The sequence below is a fragment of the Cyphomyrmex costatus genome, unplaced genomic scaffold (assembly GCF_001594065.2).
Source record: "Cyphomyrmex costatus isolate MS0001 unplaced genomic scaffold, Ccosl1.0 scaffold502, whole genome shotgun sequence".
In the NCBI taxonomy this organism is placed as follows: domain Eukaryota; kingdom Metazoa; phylum Arthropoda; class Insecta; order Hymenoptera; family Formicidae; genus Cyphomyrmex; species Cyphomyrmex costatus.
The window spans coordinates 1,096,018-1,111,211 of NW_017279285.1; the positions used below are offsets into that span (position 1 = coordinate 1,096,018).

The 15,194-nt window shown below is 34.2% G+C and overlaps 2 protein-coding genes across 2 annotated transcripts in view; one reads left to right on the forward strand and one right to left on the reverse strand.

The window, feature by feature from the left end:
• The window catches only part of LOC108778563 (major royal jelly protein 3), a 5,201-nt gene extending 3,569 nt beyond the window's left edge, over positions 1-1,632 (forward strand). Inside the window, exons 4-6 of the mRNA XM_018545772.1 lie at positions 714-885; positions 1,007-1,263; positions 1,411-1,632. Of these exons, the coding sequence (XP_018401274.1) occupies positions 714-885; positions 1,007-1,263; positions 1,411-1,632 (651 nt within the window). The remainder of the gene's footprint in view (positions 1-713; positions 886-1,006; positions 1,264-1,410) is intronic.
• Positions 1,633-3,265: 1,633 nt separating this feature from the next.
• Positions 3,266-14,830, reverse strand: LOC108778612 (uncharacterized). The gene is made up of 6 exons (XM_018545837.1): positions 14,665-14,830; positions 11,588-11,980; positions 10,745-11,046; positions 10,036-10,435; positions 8,307-8,422; positions 3,266-8,061 (listed from the first exon to the last, which is right to left on the reverse strand). Exons 1-6 carry the CDS (start codon positions 14,744-14,746, stop codon positions 5,443-5,445), a joined length of 3,912 nt encoding a protein of 1,303 aa, XP_018401339.1. The 5' UTR covers positions 14,747-14,830; the 3' UTR covers positions 3,266-5,442.
• Between the last annotated feature and the right edge of the window lie 364 nt (positions 14,831-15,194).

Genomic DNA, 15,194 nt, shown 5'->3' on the forward strand with positions numbered 1-15,194 from the left:
AATATATATATTATATATACATATATGTATATAGGCAACATAGAACATTTACGATAAATTTTCATAAATATTTATTACTTATTTTTTTAAATAAGTAATTACTTATTTTGTTATATAAATATTTCATATATATATTTTATATAAGCTTTATTTGTGAAAACATTAAAATATAGACTAAATATTTTATGTAATGTGTATAAGTTAAAATATTTTACTTGAATTTGTCTTATTAAGTATTTTCATACAATATGAGTATAGTAAACATTTCGTATTATTTATAATAAATATTTATAATGTTTTTATTAACAATAAAGTACATTTATACCATATACGTCGATAATATTGGATGTGTGATTTAGTTTTGAAAGTTTTTTTTTCTCAAAAATTGATTTATTTAAACAAGATAATAAATGAATACCTTAATCAAAATATATTTTTACCACTCGCGAAACTCTCAAAATTAAATCCCATATTTAATAATAAAACATTAAAATTCTCCGTACACAATCAAGAATCGCAAAAATATTTACAAAATATTAAAAATTAATTTTATAATTATTTTATAAATATTATATATATATATATATATATAGCTGTCTGAGACATATATAATTAAACAAGTAACTAAATAATATTTACGTAAACGAATTTATATATACAGTATATCGTATTTTGAATATTAAACGATTCAATATGCATGTAAATATACACAGGTATTTATAGTTGATTCGGGAGGTTCCGGTTTAATAGTGTATGATTCGTCTACAAAGCATATGTGCAGAGTCGAATCTGATTACATGAAACCAACTGATATTTTTTTCTCGGTAGCAAACAAAAATTTTACTTTTGAGGGCGGAATCTACTCTATGACAATCCTTGACGATGGCAAGTATTCGCTTTTTTGTTTATTTAAAAATTTAAATTTGTGTGTGCGGACCAGTATAATCTGCAATATTTTGCTGTAACTTCTAAATGATCTTTTTTTGTATTCTTCCAAATATTTTAGAACTTTATTATATTCCTGCATCAGGAAAAAATATATATAAGATAAAAATAAAAACGCTATTACAATGTCCAAATAAAAAAGAGGCCAATAAACAAAATAAATTCGTAACTACATTATCAAATCAATCAATAGTTTTGACATCAACGGAACATTCAATATTTTATAGCAATTTGTTGGAAAATTCTATTTTAGGCATGAACGTTTGTAAGAATTCTATTTTAGGCATAAACATTTGTAAGAATTCTAATAAAAACGAGGTAAGGTGTTCAAATATAATTAATTTTTATATACAAATTGTCAAGATAATACTTCAAATTCCATTAACGTTTGTTGCAAACGTTAATGGAATTAATTAACTGTTACCAGTACGTTCTATCTCTGTAAAATAAAAAATTAATTTTAAGGTGGAACTAGCGCAAGACGACGAAAAATTTCAAGTTATAAATTCGATGAAAGTTTCAAATTATTGGAACGAAATGATATGCATGTCAAATAGATATCAAAATTATTTGATGAATATATCAAATCTAAGTGACATAAACTACCGCTACTTTGAAATAAAATTATCAGAAGTACAGAAAATTATGAATCAGCACGTCTATGTCTTGGATTTTAATATATTTTGACAGACTTATTCATACAGTAATTTTATATAATATTACATACGAATAATACAAAGATTTAAGATTTAAATTTTTACATATGCATATGTAAGAATTATATAGATTAGTAATTTTATATTGTAAAAAATCAATTTGCAAACCTTCTTTTAAATTTAATTTTAAAAAAGATCTATGAAATAAAAATTTGAAAATGCACATAAAAGGAATATTTACAACGAAATTTTAATTCCCAAAACGGACTCGTATATATTGTGGTGGAAACTTCCTTATTTTCAATAACACATTAGGTTTATTTTTTATTACTAAACTACCAGATTCACTTAATGTAATCACTTAATGTAATCGTGGGATGAAGTCCCTGAAATCATTATAAAATTTATATGAAATTTCGATGTATAATTCGATAATCATATATGCAACTACAAGAAATAATTATCTATATATTAGATAAAATAATTTATTTTATCAAATGACCGCATATATAGTGAGAAAAATTATTTGTCATTAAATAAACTTGTATGAAATCAAATAAAATCATGTAACACATTTTTATATTTATAATAATTTTGCAAAATATTACGTATGAATACAAAGATATAACATTTAAATTTACATATGCATGCGTAAAAATTATATAGGTATACATAAGTATAATTTATAACTGTATATTATAAGATTAATTTGCAAACCTTTTAAATTTAGAAAATTTGAATATTTGTTAATTAAAAATAAGAAACGTATACAAAAAAATTACAATTAATACAAATAATAAACTATTTTTAATTCTGAAATAATTGAAAAAGATTTAGAACGTTATTTCTTAACCTCATAAAAACGAAATTAACTAGGTTACTAACATCTACACATAATCTTAACATTATCAATCTTTTAAGGAGGCGATATTAAACTCTGCTATATATTCATTTTCTTAAAATTTACAAAAGCACGCCAATTTAAAAGTCTTATAAAATTCTACGTATCATAGGTGAAAAGTTGAAAAGTACTATAGTCTAAAAATGCCGGACAGTATTTCAACTTTTATTTGAGAAACTTTAGAATGCACAAACGAATACTTTTTAAAATGCATACATTAAAAATTATAAACAAAAATTTACATAATTGTAAAAATTATAAACAAAATTTAATCTTAAAATCTGAGGTACAGATCACCTTTAAAGTAGGTTACTTTGAATTAACAGCACTTTAATTGTTAAACTGTTTAAAAAAATAAGTATAAAAATAATTGTTAAAATTACATGACAGTCGGGCGTGAATTAAAATATCAGAGGCAGTGTTGATTTTAAAAATTGAAATTTTATTCATATTTTTATAAGCAAAAACACAACAAAATTCAAGTACACTTATTTCATACATGTTAACTTCAACTAAAATTTAATTGTACATACAGTAACATGATTCGTGTGTGTAAGATGCAATGCTTTAATGTCTTTATGAATAATCGGCATACAATCGGACGCATCCTGCATCCTGCGAATGGAGGTCGATAATTTTGTGAAAAGGAATCTAAACGAGTCCTTGTTCGGCTATGCATGCACTGGTAAGGATCATCATTGCAGGCAAGCCTTCCCGCACATTTCTCTCTCTTTCTTTCTTTCTCTCTCTCTTTCTCTCTCTCTCTCTCTCTCTCTTTCATCAATTTTAACAAGTCTTAACCGCACCTTGATATCTCGCTACTGACTACTATCAAGGAGAGTGCTTTGAAATAGTTACAAAAAACGGCCGCCACAGAATAAGGCACACAATTGATGCAACGCGCATTTTTTTTCAATGTAACGATATATATTCGTACTTATTCTTTAATGTTACTTTGGTGTGAACGAACGTCCATAGAGCTACGCCTAATCATTCTGGAAATGATTTATACGTATGCTTAAGGAAACTAGAACTTTGCAGGAACAATGGTGTCTACATATCGCTGCTGCGTGACATTTGGTTTCGCGTTCCTACCCTCTTTCCGAGCCCTTCACATCATCATCACTGTCTTATCGTCTCGCTACATCATTCTATTCTCCATTATCACTAATTATCGATATTTATTATCGTTTTGCGTTCTGCTAATGTCTCAAATCTTTATTTACACATTCTTCTGAGGTATGTTATGGGCGTTATGATATGGGATACATGACTTCGCGAACCATATCTATCAATCGACCTACACGCAACCTAAGGTACCTTCAGTCTATTCCTGGACACAAATCAACTAAAGTGTGGGCTATGTCGTAACAAGTGCAGCTTTTCTTTATGTATATGCGTAAGTACACATATGCATCTTTGCAGTGCGTTCATCTGATTCCGGTCGAAACGCGTCTATCGGAAAAAAAGGATCGCCTCGCTTCTCTCTGATTTCTCGACGAACGTTTAGAGGTGAGATCGTCTTCGTGATCGACTATTTGTACAGTGGAATCCAAATGGGATCGAAAAAACTTGTCGATAATGTTCAATTTTAGAGATACGCGGAAATTTAATAAAAAGCATCGCTTCTTTAAATTGCAACGATCTCGAAGTTAGGCACGAGAGACGATATCTTTTTATAGATTCAAATTCTTTTTCGAATTAGCGGAGTATTAAATGGGAGATATTGATTTGGTGATGCTTACTCTAAACGTTCGTTGAACTGCAATCGTTACATGCATATCGTTATGTAACGGTCATACGATTCTTCTATATAGTAGATCTCATTATACTTCTCAATAACAGACTAAAGCTATGACTCACTGTTTAATTGCTGTCCGTTTTTTTTTTCAACTAGTATCTTCTATATGAGAAGGCGATATTACATCTATGCGATTACGTAACGCTATTTAAAAGCATGTATTATTGAACGATTTGCTCTGTCGGCCCTCCTTGGTACGTCCCCCCTTTCTCGATTAAGAGAAAGAAAAAGGAGACTCATAGTTGAACATGCGGAATATTCCGATAATGCCGAGTTAAAAATTGCGAGCAGTCAAAACTTTCCTAAGCAAAGGCCATCCAACGTGATTACGTGCAACAATAACTTCTAGTCTTTTAACATTCGTGTCTTTTATATAGATTCTAAAAATATGCTCTTGTCATTTCGACTGAGTGGTATTACGAGATATCGTAGCGAGAATACAAACAACAGTGTGGCATCTCCTTGCCCCCTATATTTCTCCATATACGTGTACTTTTCTTCGGTGTACTTTCTCCCCTTTTTGCTTCATTCAAAATAAAATTCGCGCTTTTCTCTCTATTATAACCTGGACAAAAACAACGTATTGCCTCTTGATAATGCAAGCTGGGTTCAGATAAAAGTTGACCGCTGAAACGTTACGAATCTCTGTCTTTGATTACGAATAATGACATACGGCAATGCTTATTATGATAATAATGATAAAATGCTATTATAGAGTGACTGCTACAATGCATGCTCCCATACATAAAATTTTGAAAGTTTTCCCACAGAAAGTTATACAATCACAAACGAACTCTTAAAACTATTTACAAAAATGGCTCGCGATTTGCGATGCTTTTCAAATAACATTTAGTTTTTTTTTTGAGCTTGTCACTGAACTTTCGAAAGAATATCGATTCGTTAAATCTCCGTCTCACGAAGATAAGACATTTGCTTTTGTATTGTGAAGGGGGTGCATATTACACGTACATATACGTGATATACCCAGAGAAAGCACTACACCCAGGCCTATACTTAAAAAAGGATGGCCTTGACGCGATATGTAATTATATATTACTATAATATAAGGTATGTTATAGTAATATATAATATTTTTTTCGTTTGAAAAAGTTTGCGCGGTAGGGTATATCTTCTCGATATTATTGTATGCTGCAGCATACCGCTTTGCACGGTATTGGACCATCACCGGTTTGACCATACAATGGTCGTTGCCTGAACATCTTCGAATCAAACGATAAGAACGGTGATTTTCCGTTGTAACAACTTTCATATACCTCGAACGCTTCATCGATAGGTATCTTCTCATCTGCCATGATAATGTCCTGATTTTTGTCCGGTATAAAGATTGGGATTTCCTCGCCACGGAAATACCCGATGGTTTTGTCCTCCGGATCATTTGGCACTGTTATCGACGAAATTACCGACGTGCTAAATTCGCTTGATTCTTCCTCCGTGTTGATGGTATCCCGTGCGAGTCTGTAATACCTCTGCACGTGGTCCACGATAGCTTTTTCGACCTCTATGTTATCGTCCTCCGCCGCCTCGCCTTCGCATAGAACTCCCGGACTTTGCAGCATCCTTTTTGGGGTTATCACAGGTTCCACAGTTTCTGCTTCCCAACACTCCAACACATCGGGCTCCTCTATGCTGACCGAGGATCCTATCATTACACTATCGATTTCATCGTTTTCGCTACTGTTCTTGCTGGTCTTCTCGCATATCTCCACGTTTTTGTTAATCATGTCGACGTAAGCAGCGGTCTTCGCTACAGGATTACTATGAAGATTAAACAAAATAGGTTCAAATGAGGACATCGATAACAACCTGCCGTCTTGCGAGACGATAATCTCTCCCTTCTCGAACGTCCGTACACTCACCATACTGTCCTCGCTCGTTTCTTTACTCTTCTCATCGTTTAAACTATCTAAACGTCGCATTTTGATATCGATATTCTCAACGGGATTTTTACTGATTTTTCTTAATGTCTTCATTCGTCTTCCATTAACTCTCTTTGAGTTTATCCGAGAACTTAAAGCAACCCTCATACCCGCAACGCTATCCTCCTGAGTAAATTCGCAAACGTCACCAACATTATTTTTCGGCTTATCTTTCGATCTCACGGCAGTGACAAAGTTCAGCGAAATCAATGAGGAAACCAACTGGCTCTGTGTATTCTCATCGACATTCTTGTTCCGTTTGTCGTTTCTCTTTGCCATTGTTTTTCTCTTTACAACTTTCGCGTCCCTTTTTCTTCTGCCGATCGATGTTGACGTCGAATCAGCTTCCACTTGATCGTTCCTGGCGTTGTTGTTGTTGATATTATTGTTGTTGGTCTTTGCGAATTCGCCGCAGCTAGCCGTGCGCGACAACAACGTGACGTTGTCAACACCGCTATTAGCAGATAGAGCAGGCATGGGGTTGCCTTGCAAGTTTTTTGGCGGCTTTGCATCCATTTCTTCATCATCCTCGTCTGTCTCGCTCTCCGAGGTCGACGCCGACGTTATAAAAAGATCGGGCGAATTCGCTCGACGTAACCACTCTTTCACCGCAGCTGTAATGGGATATTTTTTCGACAACCGAGTCTGACTCTCAAATCCGGAGTCCTCGTTCGAGCCTTCAACTGTATCTCGGCTTGTAGTTTTGATCTTGCTGTCATTACATATCTCCATTGCATCTCCTTCATTCGCCATCTTCCTTTCCGTCTCGTCCAGCTTATCGTTCACAATATTGCATTTGCAATCTGTGTCCGACAGTTCAATAGCTTCGAATTGTTGTACGAGCATCTTGTTCTCTACATCTAGATGCGCGGAATCATCCAAATCTGGCCCAGGCGTAGACTCTCTCACGAATTTCAGACCTTTCTTATTGTACTTCCTGGGCAATCCAAGTGACGTTGCTCGCGTAACGGACGAATTGTTGCAATATCGTAATCGTTGAACTTCCTCTTTTTCGTTGACGTTCATCGTTGTTAAATTAGAATCATTATCTTGAGGACTTACCGATCTTGACTTTGTCGCCTTTTCCGTTAAGTCGGCGAAATGTTCGTGATTAGTATCGCCGTTAGCTAAATTTTCTTCACGGCATTTAACACGATTATTTAATATATTTGTATTAATGCCGTTACTATTATTTTCGAATGGCTCATGCTTCGCATTGGCACTGGTCGAATCGCTATCGTTCTCCAAAGTAATATCAGTCCTGGAGGGCGTTTCGTAATCAGTCTGAGCACTATTCCTTATATCAATAGTCTCGTTCGTTATTATCGCTTCCATATTCGCGACTAGATGATTCACTTGACTGTTAATTTCTGTGTTCCTGTCTCTCGGCACGTGTCCAACTGTCGGCGACTGAATGTTGTCTAAAGATGTCTCCCTAACTATTTGCTCTGAATTATGGATTGTCGTCTCTTCCTGGTTTGTTAGACTTTGAGCAGTTGACGAATCGCACGTTTCGGTCTCGTGACTGGCGGATTCTGTCTCGGTGTAAGATGATATATCCGGTGCGTCATTGATAGACAACGTAACTTCTTCGGCCACAGTAGTGACGGTGGATGTCGAAACAGGAGCAGAGAGGATTCGCGATTGCAGGGCCGGCCGCAATTGAAATTCCTGGCACTCGGGATTAAGCGGTCGATTCGCGGTCGACGTCGTTATAGTCGCGGTTGAGGTCGGACATTCTGACCAAGGTGGTCGGGAAGACGATACATCATTATCACATTCGGAACTGTATTCCCCTTCTTCTTCATCTTCGGTGTTACCCTGAATTCAATTGAAAGGAATGGTTAGAGTTTAATCAAATATTTCTAACAAAAATGTCTTGCAACAAAAGTAATTACGATAGTTTTACTATTTAAATTCACAGCATTTCCAATATATATTCCATACTGACAACATCTGTTAATATATGTTAATCGTTTCATATTTATGTTAATTATTTCTTGTACAAAAGTAGTTTTAGAACTTTTTAACATTTATCTTATATTATATAAGTTATATAAACTTACCAAAGTAGGTCTTCTCTGTTTTCTTTTCTTTCTCTTCTTTCTTCGCTTGGCGAACGCCATTGTCATAGCTGTTACGTCCATGGTTCTCACTAATGGCCCGCTCTGGATGGTAACACCTTGGACAAAAGAAATCGTTGCGCATTATTGGTCTGCCGAGAGATATAAGGATTAATCAACGAATAATACTTTAGTGCGACATTTGGCGACTCAATAAATGATTCTCTGAATTATATAATTAGAAGAACGTCTAGAACGTGCCGGAGTTGTCGCGAAAAGTGAACCTGGTTTTTCACTGCTTGTCTGTGCCTTCTGACTTCTCATACATCGAAGCAAAACAACACGTAAATGTTATTTTTAACGAGTTCTATTTGAGGTGTTGCAACGCGCTGTCGTTGCCAAACTATCATCTCGCGTCTTTCGCTTAGCTAAAACATGTTTCCGACATTAAATTGTGCCGGTGCGACGATGGGACGTATTTTCTCGTGCGATGGCCACGAGTCAATGGACTCTCGCATGAGATATGCTTCATTACTGGTGCAATGTGAAAGCAATAAGACAATACGGCGTGTAACAGCTGTGAAAAGTATATCGATTGATATTTATGCAAGTGATACACGTCGTTAGTCGCAAGCGACAAACGGACAAATCGAGCGTGTACAGAGTTGGAACTTTAGGAACGATCGTGAAGAATGAACTACATGCACACTGGACTAACCGTCAGAGATACTCTTAACATGAAAAAAATGGTTTCACGATAATGTTTCACAAACCTGCAGGGGCTCAAGGCTCCTACTTCCACGATCGTGTCTAAAGCGTGGTACCTTTTTTGCGAATTATTACCTTTTACCTTGAATGTGGTAGAGGCACGGTGGTAATAAAACAGCAATGATGCCGATGGACGGGACAGAAGTCATGAATCGGGGCATATCCCTTTTCCTTGGCCGCGCTTCCGATCGACACTGTTCTCGTTTAACATTAGAAATAGGTACAATCAAGCGTACTACGGCCAGTGTAGCGCAGTACGAGGAAGGAGTATTCAATTAGCACAGATATAAATAACTCAATAAATTGCGCGATATCATTTTTTTTCATTTCATACTTTTAGTTTTTACGTTATAGTTTATACAGTGATTGCATACAATGTGTCTCGCATTATCATTCTCTTCTCTCAAACCAAATTTTTAATCGAATTGACTTTTCTTCTCGAAAATTATCGATATTAACAATTTGAGTTAATACAATATAAGCAATAAAAAAATTAAAAATTTTAAAGTTACTAATAACAAAAACACTTTGGACAATTTCAAATAAACAAATTTTAATTTTACCTTGATTCAATTTTCGTAATCCTGTTTCTATATTATCTATATTATAAATCTACAACATAATTCAAATTAATTTCTATCAAACATTATAAATCCTAAAGAGTAAAATTGTATATTTTTCTTTTGAAACGACTGCTATAATAAATTATACAAATCAACTGCGCTAGCACTCCCTCCCCGAAATGCACCCTTTTCTCTTAAACGCAAACGTGGGCAATCAACACACTTATCCGTTGTTCCGTCCATCCGACTGTGAACAGAACGAAGGCTACGAGCGCGAATGTAAATCTGCTCATGCAGGTAGCAGAGAGCAAGTATAGATTTTGCCAATCCGTATATTATAGCACGCGCACATTACTGGGGGGACGACTCCGAATCCTAAATCTATCTATCTCGTAACTAACCATTAACATTGACCAAGGGAGGTCCAAACATGTAATGACCAGGATACATGTACGGCTGCGGCACGGCCGGCATCATATGCGACATATGCATTGGTTCTTGCATCATTAATGGATCCAGATAAGGATCGATCGTCGTCAAGCCGTTCTCTAAATGTTGTTGTCCCTCGAGGTGCAACTGCTCCTGTGGTTGTTCTTCTATAAGCTGCTCTTTCATGGTATGCTGCTCTATAGTCGCATTTTCTGCCTCTTCAGCTTGCTCTTCGATCTCTCCGGCTACGCTGCCACTGCAGCTAGCGCTACCAGTACCGCTTTCATTCCACATACTGTTGGAAGCTTCCGCTGCTACTATCGTGCCACTCTGCTCCTCCACTATCGCGACCGGTTCTGTACTTTGATTAGTCTACAAATAATTAAACAATAATCAAATAATAATTAATTAATCGAATGTATGTATAATTGTCGTAATTGTTATAATTGATTGGAATTAATACAAAGTAAACTTTTCCAACGCAATTTCAGAATATCAATATTATTTATTTTATAATAACAATAAACAATTCAAAATATTGTTTAAATTAATTCCAAAATAGATATTCTATTTATTATCCAATTATAATATTTGTATTATGAAATTTATGTGAATTTTTTTATACTAGTATTTCAATCAAACATCTAATGAAAATATACGAAAAATAAGATTTCGGACTACCTGATAGTCCATTAAGCAATATGGTTGATTGGCAAGTTTAGGCACGAAGGCAGGATTAATCCATTCAATCGGTCTTAAAGGAACCGGGCCGCAAGGTACAGTCGCTAGAACGTTTGGTCCAACTTGAGCAGGTACTGGTGCAGGTCCAACCAACATCACAGGATATTCGTAATAGTAGCCGCTCGCATGATCATAAAATGTTCCATATCCTAATTGCGCTCCCGGTTCTGCCATGGGCGGATATTCTCCCGTTCCACTATCCCTATCCAATAGTTGCTGGTCCTCTGTAGTTTCGCTACCATCTGCAAAGACGTTGTTATGTAAATATATTCTCATTTATCGACAGACTAAATATATTAGCAAAAAGACGACAAAACTTTCTCCAAAATATCGCTGTAGAAAAGATGAAAGATACAAGCTGGTCTCGAGTGAATATAGGTAGAATATATACGAATAGATACTTATTATTAAATGTTGGAATTCACATTTCAATAATACAATTTCTTTTCTACATTAGCAATTTATGAAATTAAAATATTTTAATTTAACTGATTCATAATAAAAAATCAAGTTACGGTCTTAAAACCATAAGTATTAAGCACTTTTAATTCGTTAATAGAAGGAAAAGAAAGACTAATAAAATAGTAAAATTATTATAAAAATAAATTTTTCAACAAAACTGATTTTTAATTTATTTTTTGTTATTATATAGAACGTTTATGTTAATTGGTGATGCCAAAAAGCTGCTCTGCATTTATGGTCAAGGTAGTTTGCTGGCGTTTTAGCACCACTCGCCAGTGGCATTTAGCAGTCAGTAATACGTTAATCTTATACGATAACCACCTGCGGTGGAATGTGACGCCGATTGACTCTCTGTAGTCGATGGCGTAGCGCTAGTGCTCGCGTTTCCAGTCCAAGGTTTTTTGCGCGACAAATAGCCCTTTTTGAAGAGAACATCTTGTCGCGGTGTCGTGATTCTTGTGTACTCCTCCTCGTTGAAGATGATCTTAGGCTGCGACGGTGAACCCGCGCTCTCGTCTCTGTGCGATCTCGAGCCGCTGCTGGCGTAACCACTCGTACTTCCGCCGCTGGTGCTGGTACCACCAGCCCGACGCGGCTTGTAGCCAACCTGCTGTCCATTCCGTTCGAAATGTGTGTGCACATTCGTCTCCTTCTCCTGACTCTTCACATAGTCTTTTCGCAAACCCTCCTCCTCATCCTCTTCACCGGGTGGAGCTGTTGAACCGAGAGCGACGTAATTAGTACTCAGACTCATAAACTACATGCTGTTATTTTCAGTTAGAATCAAATTAATAAAATAAAAATTTCGTAATAAATAATTAATATATATTTCCACAATGTAATGTTTTTAATACAATTCAAATTTAAAAAAAAAACATCAAAAAGATATTTTTAAAATACCTACTAAATAAAATATATATTGATCTTATTTTCATTTTTCTGTAAATATTTTTTACAGCTATAATATCGCATTCAGTAGACATATATACTCGCAAAGAATAGTTTTGTTAAAGTGTCTAAAAAGGTTAACAATAATAAACAAAATGTATGTGTGTGTGTGTATATATATATATATATACACACATTAAATATAAATACAATGACGTACGTTTTAACTTTTTAGCTACTTTTAGTTATCATTAGCAAATGTTAATACAAATAAATGCTGAAGACCTAAATCGAATTGTTTCGGTCACACTCCTTGAGAGATAGTCTTAACTTCCTTAAAACGAACTTACAATTAATATTGAATGGCTGAATGGTATTAAATAACTGAAAAATCTTATCAAAATACAATATGTGTAATAACGAATCAAAAAGTAACATATAAAATAACACATAAAAAATACGTTCTAAAAAATGTACAGCACGGTAATCACAGAGTAAAATTAAACTTACTAAATATGACAAACTGTTAGCACACTGCCATGTCAGAATTTAAACTCAAATTTAAATTCTAACATGTGTAGCAATATGCTAACATTCATTTGTCACGCTTAGGTTTAATTTAGTTTTACTCTATGACTACCATGCTGTACATTTTTTTACATTTAGAACTGTTACTTTTTGACTCGTTATTTCATATTGTATTTTATCACCATATGCAATATTATTAATTATTATTATATATTATTAGCCAAAAACATTCTTTTGCTTGTTTACTGAATAATTTTTTAATGTTTTCAGATCTTAGTAAATATTTAAATGCTTTAGAAAAATCGTTCTTTTTGTGTACATTGCGATTTCCATATCAAAATATTTAACATTATAGATAAGTATCAAGTGAATTTAATATCTAGGAAATCGATGTTTCATCCGCATACATACATAAAGTGTGGTAAAAAATGTAAGTGAATAGGTAATTGTAGGTTGTCAGTCGCGTTTAATAACGAGAGAAGATATTTCCGTGATATCTGGAAAGACCACTTCGCACATTGTATTTAATGCACAAAATTATATCCTTCTAAATGTAATTCGTATGTAATTGATTGTATCACGCAGGAAGTGTTTGTGAAATTAATTGTTGAATAATATAGCATAAGAGCGCTCCATTCAGGAAAAAAAACAAAAACACTAATTTATGCAAAACATGTACCTACATGAATTAAGAGGGCGCTGAAGTGACTAAATTATTGACATTACAATCAAATAAAAATCTTCAAAACTGACTAAATGAAATCAAAAATATTTTTACAGGATTAAAGTAGACGCAAAATTAGGAAGGAAGTGCTGCAATAGACTTTATACTAAAATCGAAAAATAGTTAAAAATTTACTTAACTTTTAATCCTGTACAAGGATTTTTTATTTTATTTATTCAATTTGGAGATTTTTATATGACTGTAAGTCAACAATTTGGTCACTCGAGCATTCCCTTAATGTGTTTTATGTTCGCCACGTTCAAAAATTTATTATGTATAAACATAATAATTTGACATGAATGGTATTAATATGAGTATAGACATAATAGAATCAGATAAACTGGAAAATTAAAAAACTTGAAGCTACAACAAACTATCTAATCTCGCATTTAAAGCTTCGAGATTATATTTCAGAAAGTTTATTTATTATATAAATTATGTTTCCAGTCTTGTCCGGATGGAAAACTAATTGTAGTTGTGCACCCGGCATAATTATGATCGAACTTCACTTGGTAAGTTCGTTTGATCTATAAATTATTTATAACCGATGATACGGACAAGAAGTGAATGAATTATTTAATTCACGTATATAAGCTATGATAAGAGAAATTTCACATAGTTTTCTTTCATCTTCCTCTACATTCGCTGTTTAAATTTTAACACTCTTTATACATGGTGTTTCTAAATAAATACAAAAAATTTTAGGAGATAAATCGAAAATTAAGTTTTTTATATGTACTCCTACATCCCTTTCTACGAAAAGTTACACTTTTTTAAGGCAGAGATAAAAATTAAATTTTTCTTATTTTTTAAAAATATTAATAAGTATCCAAATATTCTTTTTACTAGTAAAAAATGTTTACTAAATTTTATTTTTTTAAACTTTTGTCTAAAAAATAAGAAAAAATAAAAACTTAACTTTTATCTCCCTTTTTAAAGGAGTACAATTTCTCAAAAAGGAATATAATAATATATGTTTATATAAAAAAGCTTAATTTTCGATAAAGAATCCATCTCCAAAAAACTCCGCAATGTGCACAAATCGTATAGCTTCGATTAAATTCAGATTAAAACTTCATAATATACAAATATCACAATTTCAGCCAATTTGATCAAAGTCACTTTTTCCATATGATTTGTGAGGGGATCCTTTTTCGTACTTATTTAAAAACACTTTGTGTATATCGATTCAATATCGTATTATACACAACAAATTACGTTCGTTATGTGTAATTATGTTGAGATGATGTTTCCGTACCATCTTGGTACCTCGTTAAGAGCAGCACATGATTCGAGGAGCCGATCACGTGGGTGACCTTCTTCTGCCTACGCCACTGCATCACACCCTTAATGTTATCTTCCCTTTAAGATTATCTTGATTTTCATCGGCAAGCGAAACCGCTCCTCGAGGATGTTCCAACCGATCGATTTGTCTCGAATGTTTGATGCTTGATGTAAATCGAGAGATCGATTCAGGGACATTCACCGTTGTCACTGATAAAGGGATAACAGTAACGAGTAATATGCATCGCACACGATGCCTCGAGAACGACTGCAATCGGTACGGGGAAGGGGGTGCACACGCCGAACGAGACGAAGAGCGAAGAGCCCGCGAGGGATGTATTTGCGCGTACTGTAGCCGGGAGGACGAGTTGCCCATTGGCTGTCTCCACCGGTACCAGAATAGCATCGGAATTAGAATAGAAAACGGGCTACCAATGAGACTACCGAGTTATTGGTGACTGACGTCTTCATCCGAGTGCGAGTGAAAAATCGTCCCGATTCTTT

Excerpts from the sequence above, each read along its gene's own strand:
- LOC108778612 (XM_018545837.1), bottom strand. The coding sequence starts at position 14,746 with ATGCAGTGGCGTAGGCAGAAGAAGGTCACCCACGTGATCGGCTCCTCG. Across the intron at positions 10,436-10,744 it reads ATTGCTTAATGGACTATCAG|ACTAATCAAAGTACAGAACC; the intron begins GTAGTCCGAAAT and ends AATTATTTGTAG. Across the intron at positions 8,062-8,306 it reads AACAGAGAAGACCTACTTTG|GGTAACACCGAAGATGAAGA; the intron begins GTAAGTTTATAT and ends AATTGAATTCAG.